General features: G+C 47.4%; 1 protein-coding gene across 3 annotated transcripts in view; it reads right to left on the bottom strand.

The window, feature by feature from the left end:
• LOC129818437 (mediator of RNA polymerase II transcription subunit 13-like) overlaps nt 1-12,797 on the bottom strand; it is a 119,756-nt gene that overhangs the window by 63,957 nt on the left and 43,002 nt on the right. For all 3 annotated transcript variants that reach the window (XM_055874297.1, XM_055874299.1, XM_055874298.1), the window contains exons 3-4: nt 6,046-6,130; nt 5,341-5,424 (exon numbers count right to left, since the gene is read on the bottom strand). In XM_055874297.1, coding sequence (XP_055730272.1) covers nt 5,341-5,424; nt 6,046-6,130 — 169 coding nt within the window. The remainder of the gene's footprint in view (nt 1-5,340; nt 5,425-6,045; nt 6,131-12,797) is intronic.

The raw sequence follows: 12,797 nt of genomic DNA, 5'->3' as shown, positions 1-12,797 counted from the left end.
CCTCTCTTCCTCCTCCCTCTTCTCCTCCTCAGTTCTCTCCTCTCTCCCTCCTCCCACTTCTCCTCCTCAGTTCTCTCCTCTCTCCCTCCTCCCTCTTCTCTTCCTCAGTTCTCTCCTCTCTCCTTCCCACTTCTCCTCAGTTCTCTCCTCTCTCCCTCCTCCCACTTCTCCTCCTCAGTTCTCTCCTCTCTCCCCCTCCCTCTTCTCCTCCTCAGTTCTCTCCTCTCTCCCTCCTCCCTCTTCTCCCCCTCAGTTCTCTCCTCTCTCCCTCCTCCCACTTCTCCTCCTCAGCTCTCTCCTCTCTCCCTCCTCCTCCTCAGTTCTCTCCTCTCTCCCTCCTCCCACTTCTCCTCCTCAGTTCTCTCCTCTCTCCCTCTTCTCCTCCTCAGTTCTATCCTCTCTTACTCCTCCCTCTTCTCCTCCTCAGTTCTCTCCTCTCTCCCTCCTCCCTCTTCTCCTCCTCAGTTCTCTCAGTTCTCTCCTCTCTCCCTCCTCCCACTTCTCCTCCTCAGTGCTCTTCTCTCTCCTCCTCCTCACTTTGCATCAACACTTGAGCTGACTGATCTCTCAACGACTCCCCTTTCTCTCCCTCTTCCTTTCTATCTCTCTTTCTCTCCCTCTCATCATTTTTTTCTCTACAGTCAAAGCAAAGACAATGTCGTCTTAATAGGCAAATTAATTAGCACGCTGCAAACTCATTAAAAACTGAAGCAAACTGTGGCACAATGAAGACAATGTTCACACTAAACGCAGCGCAGAAGACGACATGATTTAGAGAAGACATCGCATCCATGACAGTTTACGACGCCCACACACTTTAATTGTGATTGCTTGGTAGAGCTGCCATAGCTCAAACGACCACGAGGCAACGGCGCTGTTATTTTGTGAGACTTCATTTCTCGTTTGGTTAGAGGATGCTCTGAAAGCGCTAGGACAAACAGAGGCTGAGTAGTGGGCTTATGTTTTTATGCACCCGTGTCTTTTTGTTATCTGCCTTCTCTCCTCTCTCTCTAGCTCCTATTTCCTGCAAGCTGTGTCCTAAACTAGGAACGAGTTACACTTGATTCCTTCAACACCTTTGGAATTGTGCCACAGCGGGCATCTTCATTGCTGGCTGGAATCTCCACAGCTACATAGGAGAGGATCTCACTCCTAAAAACACATTTGGCTTACTAGATATGGAGAGGTTCTCAACTTTCTCAAAATGTAACTCAATGTATTTGCATAATTGGAACTAATTAACAACTTAAGATATGTCAGGATTCTCTCTATATTACAATCAGTTATATCAATATCAGTTTTACAATATTTTAGATGATTTGTGTCTTTGACTTAATTGTTTCCTGTAACCTATCAGATATTAATATGTCTCTAATTGATGCACAGATGGAATTATATCCAGCTTACTGTACATAGTGGGTATTTTGAAAAAAAAAATGCAATAATACACCAAACTCAAGCAAAGCAACAAGTAGAGCTACAGACAATTCCACGATAATGGAATTGTGTTGAGACTCAGATCTTTCACTTTAAAATGTATGACAAACAAAAACAAGTGATTTTAAAGTTTAACAAACCAACAACGATACGCACAAGGACTACTAACAGTATACACTGAACATTTTACAAAAACACAATACTGTGCAGATGCAATGTGACAGAATTTCTGTAAAATCTCCTTCAGTTTGTTATATCACCACGTTTTCCAGAAAGATCTGCAGCAAATGAAGATTGAAAGATGTCTGCAGAAAGAAAGGGGGTCCGCTATGACATGACACCTTGACTTTGAGCTGTTGAGCTGGTTGAACTACAGTAAGTGAAGTGAATTTAGACCCGGTAACAGAATTACCCTAGCAGAATTTCATCATGGGTCCCTGATCTGTACAACACCGAAATGTATAATTATGGATATGAATGTCCTTCTCTTCATGGTAATGTGTCCTAAATAGGTACAAAGGTAGAAATATGCAATATCTTTCTTTTGCATATTTGGGTATTATTCTACACTTTGCTATTATTGTATATTATTGTAATGAGCTCCGACCCCAAACAAGACCAAATTTGGTTGGTCAGGACAGGACCAAATCTGAGCCAATCATAGACATCTGTTTCACAAGTTTAGAAATCAAAGTACAGCACAGTATAGTTCAGTACGGTATAGTACAGTAAAGTAGACAGAGTACAGTACAGCACAGAACAGCACAGTAGAGTAGAGTGCAATACGGTATAGTACAGTAAAGTAGAGTAGAGTTCAGTACAGTACAGTAGATTACAGTATAATACAATACATTATAGTGTATTCAATATGACTGTAATGTACTATAATCTACTCAAGTTTTTTACTTTACTTAACTTTACTGTACTCTACTGTACTGTACTCTACTCTACTGTACTCTACTGTTCTGTACTCTGCTGTACTGTACTGTACTCTACTATACTGTACTCACCTGTACTGTACTCTATTGTACTGTACTCTACTGTACTGTACTCTACTGTACTCTACTGTACTGTACTCTGCTGTACCGTACTGTACTCTATTGTACTGTACTCTACTGTACTGTACTGTACTCTATTGTACTGTACTCTACTGTACTCTACTGTACTCTACTGTACTGTACTGTACTCTGCTGTACCGTACTGTACTCTATTGTACTGTACTCTACTGTACTGTACTCTACTGTACTCTACTGTACTGTACTGTACTCTACTATACTGTACTCTGCTGTACCGTACTGTACTCACCTGTACTGTACTCTATTGTACTGTACTCTACTGCACTGTACTCTACTGTACTCTACTGAACTGTACTGTACTATACTCTACTGTACTCTACTCTACTGTACTCGCCTCTACTGTACTCTACTGTACTCTACTGTACTGTACTCTACTGTGCTCTACTGTACTCTACTCTACTCTACTGTACTGTACTGTACTGTACTATACTCTACTGTACCCTACTCTACTGTAATCTACTGTACTCTACTCTACTGTACTCTACTGTACTGTACTCTACTGTACTCTACTCTACTGTGCTCTACTGTACTGTACTCTACTGTACTCTACTCTACTGTGCTCTACTGTACTGTACTCTACTGTACTCTACTCTACTGTACTCTACTGTACTCTACTCTCCTGTACTCTACTGTACTCTATTGTACTGTACTCTACTGTACTCTATTGTACTCTACTCTACTGTACTCTACTGTACTCTACTCTACTGTACTCTACTGTACTCTACTTTTCTGTACTATACTGTACTCTACTGTACTCTACTGTACTGTACTCTACTCTACTGTACTCTACTCTACTGTGCTCTACTGTGCTCTACTCTACTCTACTGTACTATACTCTACTGTACTCTACTCTACTGTACTCTACTGTACTCTACTCTACTGTGCTCTACTGTACTGTACTCCACTGTACTCTACTGTACTCTACTCTACTGTACTGTAGTCTACTGTACTCTACTCTACTGTACTCTACTCTACTGTACTCTACTGTTCTGTACTCTACTGTACTCTACTGTAATCTACTCTACTGTACTCTACTGTACTCTACTGTACTCTACTGTACTGTACTCTACTGTGCTCTACTGTACTCTACTGTACTGTACTGTACTATACTCTACTGTACCCTACTCTACTGTAATCTACTGTACTCTACTCTACTGTACTCTACTGTACTGTACTGTACTGTACTCTACTCTACTGTGCTCTACTGTACTGTACTCTACTGTACTCTACTGTGCTCTACTGTACTGTACTCTACTGTACTCTACTCTACTGTACTCTACTCTACTGTACTCTACTGTACTGTACTCTACTCTACTGTACTCTATTGTACTGTACTCTACTGTACTCTATTGTACTCTACTCTACTGTACTCTACTGTACTCTACTCTACTGTACTCTACTGTTCTGTACTCTACTGTACTCTACTGTACTGTACTCTACTGTACTCTACTCTACTGTGCTCTACTGTGCGCTACTCTACTCTACTGTACTGTACTATACTCTACTGTACTCTACTCTACTGTACTCTACTGTACTGTACTCTACTCTACTGTGCTCTACTGTACTGTACTCCACTGTACTCTACTCTACTGTAGTCTACTGTACTCTACTCTACTGTACTCTACTGTACTCTACTCTACTGTACTCTACTCTACTGTACTCTACTCTACTGTTCTGTACTCTACTGTACTCTACTCTACTGTACTCTACGGTACTCTACTGTACTGTACTCTACTCTACTGTACTCTACTCTACTGTACTCTACTCTACTGTACTCTACTGTACTCTACTGTACTGTACTCTACTGTACTCTACTGTACTCTACTGTACTCTACTCTACTGTACTCTACTGTACTCTACTCTACTGTACTGTACTCTACTGTACTCTACTCTACTCTACTGTACTCTACTGTATTCTACTGTTCTGTACTCTACTGTACTCTACTCTACTGTACTCTACTCTACTGTACTCTACTGTACTCTACTGTACTGTACTCTACTCTACTGTACTGTACTCTACTGTACTCTACTCTACTGTACTCTACTCTACTGTACTCTACTGTACTCTACTCTACTCTACTGTACTCTACCGTACTGTACTCTACTCTACTGTACTCTACTCTACTGTACTCTACCGTACTGTACTCTACTGTACTGTACTCTACTGTACTCTACTCTACTGTACTCTACTGTACTGTACTCTACTCTACTGTACTCTACCGTACTGTACTTTACTCTCCAAACGTTATTATTGTGTTTTGATGTCTTACTAATAACTGAACATGTTGGTGCTCATGGGTTCCTTTTACATGGAAATGCCCTACAACAACCACGCTCCTCTCCTGTGCTCTTGTTCTCTGTCAGTCTCTGACACGCGCACACACACACACACACACACACACACACACACACACAGCCCCAAGCCCCTCCTCTGCTCAGCTCTCACACCTCGCCACCGTTCACTACCCTGCTCTCAATAGTCTCACGTCCGGGCAGCCTGGCAGACCAGCACTCGCACTGTCACACACACACATACTTCGGACTAGTCGTCTGTCTCACAGAGCGAGTCGTTCCCACCTGCGAGCGTGGTGACATGATCCGAGGGGCTCACAGCCAGGTGCAAAGAGGCAGCCAGAGGTGTCACCACATCCCAGACAGGGTGGGAGCAGCCGCCGCACGGCAACCATTCACACCACCTGTCTGTCACACTCCCCCAGAGCTCCCCAACGCTCCCTTAACATCACGCTAGTTATCACCGTGTCAGAACAACGTGGCGGGGATGCTGTGAGGAGGTTGTGTGTAGGATTGAGAAGGATGGTTAGCTCACCTGGTGACCAGAGGCTTCTCCTCCAACTCGTATGGCTTGACGAACCACTTCCCGATCCGTACAAAGTCCTTGTCCAACAAACACCTGGGGGATAGGAGACATTAAACAACTATATCACACACACAGGTAAAGGATCATAAACACACAAACATACATGCACATAGACACAGACATTTTACATAGAGATTGTCACACATATACCCAATCGGGGAAGAATAGAGAATATAATACATTTATTTTCATACATCAACACTCACATCAATGGAGTTACACAGTTCCTTGAGATACATGTTCTACTGAAGGCTTCATGACAATCCAATATAGTGCAGAGGTATAGAGTTGGAAGAGAGGAGGAGGCAGACTCCAGGTAATAACAAGGTTCATTCAGCTGGCCCCTTATGATGATCATTGATGTTTAACTTCATTGAGAACTAATATATCCTGGTTCATTTAGCAGATGGGAAATCTTTATTGGAGTCATTGATTCAGTCCAGGTTATAATGTGATTAACACTTGAAGTCTTTTAACCATTGGTGGTTTGGTATTTTTGCCAGAATTATTTGCTGAGTAGAAATGGTTATATGAGCAGAAATAGCCTATAACTAAACTGGGAATATTCAGCTTACTTTATGTGATACTTTACATCCAGACTATATGACACAAGTCGTTTTCCAAGCAGCTCATTGGAAATGACTTGTACTGTACCTCTCCAGCAGGTTGTGAATGGCCTTGAACAGGAGGGTCCGGCATTCGTATGACAGCCCACACTCCCATTGTCCCTCCTCAGCCACTGGAACACAGGAAGAGAAGATGGGTTAGCAACTGATGGTTACAGTGAGATCAACACAGTTCATACACTCAAACACAGTACACAGTACACAGTACACAGTACACAGTACACAGTACACAGTACACAAAGTCACACAGGACACTGCAATGCATGCCAACAGCACAATAAGCTTCTAAGACTATAGATGAACGTTACCCACAGACAAGTATCTACATGTACATCCATCCACAGACTGACTCATCAGAAGCCATTAACCATTATCTTCCATACACGTTAAACCACTGTGGGACACTGTGGAAGAAACTACAAGGACCACTTTGAGGCACTGTGGAAGAAACTACAAGGACCACTGTGAGGCACTGTGGAAGAAAATACAAGGACCACTGTGAGGAACTGTGGGTGAAACCACTGTGGGGCACCGTGGAATAAACTATGAGGACTACTGTGAGGAACTGTGGGTGAAACCACTGTGGGGCACCGTGGAATAAACTATGAGGACTACTGTGAGGAACTGTGGGTGAAACTACAAGTACCACTGCAAGCATGCATGTTTACATTATGTGCATGCATCAGAGGAGGCTGCTAAGGGAAGGACAGCTCATAATAATGGCTGGAATGAAGTCAATGGAGTGGTATCAACCACATGGAAACCACGTTTCAGCCATTATTATGAGCCGTCCTGCCTTCAGCAGCCTCTACTGATGTGCATGCGCCCTTGTGTGCACTGTACCTGTGTGTGTGTGTGTGTGTGTGTGTGTGTGTGTGTGTGTGTGTGTGTGTGTGTGTGTGTGTGTGTGTGTGTGTGTGTGTGTGTGTGTGTGTGTGTGTGTGTGTGTGTGTGTGTGTGTGTGTGTGTGTGTGTGTGTGTGTGCGTGCGTGCTCACTGTGCCTTTGTACAGCTGTCAGGTCCTGTCAGCTTCATTTAGTCAGCGCTGGGAGAGACAGTGTCTGTGTGTTTGTGTGTGTGTTTGTGGCCGCACAGGGAGTCAGGAGAGGAGAGACAAGGAGAGGAGAGACAGGGCGGGGCGGCACCACGTGCAGAAGCCAGTCCTGACAGCCCAGCAGCAAACAAGAGAGTCGTCAGGTCGACAGCGCTTAGTTCCAGTTCCTGCCATGTCAGCAGCTCAGATGACCTGTGTGGGGTAGTGGATGGATCTGATTCCTACCACTACTGGCTCCCTCCTCATTCCTTCTTCCCAGAAGAAGAGCAGCTACTGATAGCTCTAGTGTTCTTTGTTCTCTACCATACCTGGAGGACGATTGGGAGGGATAGGAAGCTTTGTGAGTGGGTGTTGTGTTTACTTACAGGGTGGCGGCAAACAAAAAGCACCGGGTGCGCACTCAGAAGGAGGGAGGGAGGGAGGGAGGCGACAGAGCCCAGGGGAGGGGTGGAGGACCCACAGAGGGAGGGAGGGAGGGAGGTGACAGAGCCCAGGGGAGGGGTGGAGGACCCACAGACGGAGGGAGGGAGGGAGGCGACAGAGCCCAGGGGAGGGGTGGAGGACACACAGACGGAGGGAGGGAGGGAGGGAGGCGACAGAGCCCAGGGGAGGGGTGGAGGACCCACAGACGGAGGGAGGGAGGGAGGCGACAGAGCCCAGGGGAGGGGTGGAGGACACACAGAGGGAGGGAGGGAGGGAGGCGATAGAGCCCAGGTGAGGGGTGGAGGACCCACAGAGGGAGGGAGGGAGGGAGGCGACAGAGCCCAGGGGAGGGGTGGAGGACCCACAGACGGAGGGAGGGAGGGAGGGAGGCGACAGAGCCCAGGGGAGGGGTGGAGGACCCACAGAGGGAGGGAGGGAGGCAGAGCCCAGGGGAGGGGTGGAGGACCCACAGAGGGAGGAAGCGAGGCGACAGAGCCCAGGGGAGGGGTGGAGGACCCACAGAGGGAGGGAGGGAGGTGACAGAGCCCAGGGGAGGGGTGGAGGACCCACAGACGGAGGGAGGGAGGGAGGCGACAGAGCCCAGGGGAGGGGTGGAGGACCCACAGAGGGAGGGAGGCGACAGAGCCCAGGGGAGGGGTGGAGGACCCACAGAGGGAGGGAGGCGACAGAGCCCAGGGGAGGGGTGGAGGACCCACAGAGGGAGGGAGGGAGGCGACAGAGCCCAGGGGAGGGGTGGAGGACCCACAGAGGGAGGGAGGGAGGCGACAGAGCCCAGGGGAGGGGTGGAGGACCCACAGAGGGAGGGAGGGAGGCAGAGCCCAGGGGAGGGGTGGAGGACCCACTGGGAGGGAGGGAGGCAGAGCCCAGGGGAGGGGTGGAGGACCCACAGAGGTTGATCTTTTTTCAATTTCAGTTGTGTATTTCTTTTTTTCCCATCTTTCTCTTTCTTGCTTTGTTGATATTTCCCTCCCTTTCCTCACACTGACGTGAATGAAATTTCCCTACTTGCCAGAATTCCCCGGTAACCATGGCAACACTGGCTGTGAGAACACAGCTCCTCGGCATTCAATTCCACCACCGCCCGCTGCCCGCCCTCTCCCTCCCTACCTGCCTCCCTCCTCCCACCCGCTCCTTCTTCCTCTGTTCTATTGCCTTCCAACACCCCACCCCCCTTTCCTCCCCCTCTCTCCCTCCCCTCCTCCCTCCCTCGTTCATTCCCGCTCCAGGGCTCAGACAGGAAGCTCAGTTCCAGCCAGCTATTCTACAGGGAAGAGTGCTCCATGAGCGGAATGCCAAGTCTCCAGCAAATCCAGCTCATTAGCTCACCCCCTTCTCTCTCAAATCCCTTTTCCACACTGCCAATCCACTGCCAGTCGTCTTCATCTATCTATCCCACCACTTCCCCCCCTCCCTCCTTTCCCCCTTGTCTTCGCTTCTCTCTCACTCTACTCGACCCACCACCACCACGGAACACGCCCAGGTTTCTCAACCCCTTTTCACCCAGGTTGGAGTCACCCTGCCTGGGGGGAAGCTTGACATGACCCCCACTCTCAGCCAAATCCAGCCACAGCCACACAATGAGCTCCCTACCTCTGGGAGCCAGGAGAAAGAAAGCTGAACTGATATGATCACCTCATTGCTTATGTCTCTCTGACTGGTGTAGTTTAAAGCACTGACAACAACAGAATGCCACTCCTCAGAGTGTAGGTATCAACTGATGCTATCCCAAGATTACAACATGTAACAGACAAATCTGGAATTCCACTTGCCGCTTCCCAGCAGCAACAACATGTGAAAGTCATTACAGCTATTGTTTACATTGTTATCACCGAGGAGCTGGCGCTGCACCTTATCAAGCCCTTAACACAAGGTGTGACTATTTCCCTCTTGTACACACACACACACACACACACACACGCGTGCACACGCACACACACATAGAAACACACACACACACACACAAACACACACACACACATAGAAACACACACACACACACATACACATACACATACACACACACATAGAAACACACACACACAAAAAAACTAGAGTGTGAAATCTGATCTGAGATATTGAACTATTCAAATCCTTACGGGACCTGTGGGGCTTTATGTTTGACAAACAGCTGCAGAGTAGCAACAAGTCACCACCATGGAATAGTGATTGCTGTGCTTAGAGAGATGAAGTGTGGTGAGGTGAAACGTATAGACTTTTATCTAGATGAGGGTCATCTCTATTAGGGCCTCGGCAGACTCCTGAGAGGTGGACGGAGCACCACCTCACAACTTCAGCTGTGGATGATAACCGTCAAGGTTCTCTCCATTTTATAGTGTGTGTGTGTGTGTGTGTGTGTGTGTGTGTGTGGGTGTGCGTGCGTGCGTGCGTGCGTGCGTGTGTCAGATGACACAGATAAGGAGAATGAGAGAGAAGAGGGAAGCAGGCTTTGTGTTCAAGATGTGGGTGTGAACTGAACTGACTGAAAATGTGATATCACGTTTTGCATGTGCATGAGAGCTGTGCCGCTTCGTTTGCACCTTTGAGTTGTTTTGTGTGTAACATATTTGTTATCATGCTGGGTGAACTTGTCTGTGTGAATAGGTTCATTCATGTTGTGTGGACTTGTGTGTGTGCTGCATGTGTGTCTGTGTGCTTGCATCTATCCGTGCCACTGGCGTACCACACAACCCCCGCAGCCCCCATAAGGATGTCGCCCCCGGACCCAGAATAGCATGAGATTAGCTATAAAGCTGCTAATGTTCTCTCTGCCCCATGCAAATATGAATAGAATTGCAGGAAATTTGCTTTAAAAATGCTAAACTCTCTCGGCCTCATTGTAAAATGTGTAGAATAGCATGAGTTTAGCAATACAACTGCAATTTTTTCTTCTGCCCCATGGCACTATGTGTAAGAGATAAGAATAACAAATAATTAATTAAAGAGCAGCAGTAAATAACAATATTGGGGCTATATACAGGGGATACGGGTACAGAGTCAATGTGCGGGGGCACCGGTGTCGAGGTAATTGAGGTAATATGTACATGTAGGTAGAGTTACTAAAGTGACTATGCACAGATAATAATAGAGAGTAGCAGCCTGGTGGGGGGGGGGGGGGCAATGCAAATAGTCTGGGTAGCCATTTGATTATATGTTTACGAGTCTTATGGCTTGGGGGTAGAAGCTGTTTAGAAGCCTCTTGGACCTAGATTTGGCGCTCCGGTACCGCTTGCTGTGCGGTAGAAAGAAAACAGTCTATGACTAGGATGGCTGGAGTCTTTGACAATTTTTAGGATAGAGCTCCTGGATGGCAGGAAGCTTGGCCCCGGTGATGTACTGGGCCGTACGCACTACCCTCTGTAGTGCCTTGCGGTCGGAGGCTGAGCAGTTGCTATGCCAGGCAGTGATGCCAGTCAGGAGGCTCTAGATGGTGCAGCTGTAAAACCTTATGAGGATCTGAGGACCCATGCCAAATCTTTTCAGTCTCTTGAGGGGGAATAGGTTTTGTCGTGCCCTCTTCACGACTGTTGGTGTGCTTGGACCATGTTAGTTTGTTGGTGATGTGGACACCAAGGAACTTGAAGCTCTCAACCTGCTCCACTACAGCCTCGACGATGAGAATGAGGGCGTGCTCGGTCCTCCTTTTTCTGTTGTCCACAATCATCTCCTTTGTCTTGATCACGTTGAGGGAGAGGTTGCTGTCGTTGCACCACACGGTCAGGTCTCTGACCTCCTCCCTGTAGGCTGTCTCATCGTTGTCGGTGATCAGGCCTACCACTGTTGTGTCAGCGGCAAACTTAATGATGGTGTTGGAGTCGTGCCTGGCCGTGCAGTCATGAGTGAACAGGGAGAACCGGAGGGGACTGAGCACGCACCCCTGAGCGGCCCCCGTGTTGAGGATCAGCGTGGCAGATGTGTTGTTACCTTCCCTTACCACCTGCGGGCGGCCCGTCAGGAAGTCCAGGATCCAGTTGCAGAGGGAGGTGTTTAGTCCCAGGGTCCTTAGCTTAGTGATGAGCTTTGAGGGCACTATGGTGTTGAACGCTGAGCTGTAGTCAATGAATAGCATTCTCACATAGGTGTTCCTTTTGTGAAGGTGGGAAAGGGCAGTGTGGAGTGCAATAGAGATTGCATCATCTGTGGATCTGTTGGTGCGGTATGCAAATTGGAGTGGGTCTCGGGTTTCTGGGATAATGGTGTTGATGTGAGCCATGGCCAGCCTTTCAAAGCATTAATGGCTACAGATGTGAGTGCTACGGGTCGGTAGTTATTTAGGCAGGTTACCTTAGTGTTCTTCGGCACAGGGACTATGGTGTTCTGCTTGAAACATGTCGGTATTACAGACTCAGGCAGGGAGAGGTTGAAAATGTCAGTGAAGACACTTGCCAGTTGGTCAGCGCATGCTCGGAGTACACGTCCTGGTAATCCATCTGGCCCTGCGGCCTTGTGAATGTTGACCTGTTTAAAGGTGTTACTCACATCAGCTGTGGAGAGCGTGATCACACAGTCACCTGGAACAGCTGATGCTCTCATGCATGTTTCAGTGTTACTTGCCTCAAAGCGAGCATAGAAGTTATTTAGCTCGTCTGGTAGGCTTGTGTCACTAGGCAGCTCTCGGCTGTGCTTCCCTTTGTAGTCTGTAATAGTTTGCAAGCCCTGCCACATCCGACGTGTGTCAGAGCCAGTGTGGTACGATTCAATCTTAGTCCTGTATTGACTCTTTGCCTGTTTGATGGTTCGTCGGAGGGCATAGCGGGATTTCTTATAAGCTTGCGGGTTAGAGTTCCGCTACTTAAAAGTGGCAGCTCTACCCTTTAGCTCAGTGCGAATGTTGCCTGTAATCCATGGATTCTGGTTGGGGTATGTACGTGCAGTCACTGTGGGGACGACGTCATTGATGCACTTATTGATGAAGCCAGTGATTGATGAAGCCAGTGACTGATGTGGTGTACTCCTCAATGCCAATATGTGTAGAAAAGCATACAACACATTTTTCTCTCTGCCCCATCACCATTTGAGTAGAATTGCAGGAAAGGTATTTAAATATGCATCATTCTCTCTTCCTCTTTGAAAAATGTGTAGAATTGTCACGACTTCCGCCGAAGTTGGTGACTCTCCTTGTTCGGGCGGCGTTCGGCGGTCGTCGTCACCGGCTTTCTAGCTGCCACCGATCTACGTTTCTTTTTCCATTTGTTTTGTCTTGATTGTAAACACCTGGTTCCCATTACGATAATATTTATTCCCTATTTAACCCTCTAGTTCCCACATGGTTTTGTGCATGTTTG

Source organism: Salvelinus fontinalis, chromosome 21 (assembly GCF_029448725.1).
Source record: "Salvelinus fontinalis isolate EN_2023a chromosome 21, ASM2944872v1, whole genome shotgun sequence".
NCBI lineage: Eukaryota > Metazoa > Chordata > Actinopteri > Salmoniformes > Salmonidae > Salvelinus > Salvelinus fontinalis.
This window is presented reverse-complemented; position numbering and strand designations above follow the sequence as displayed.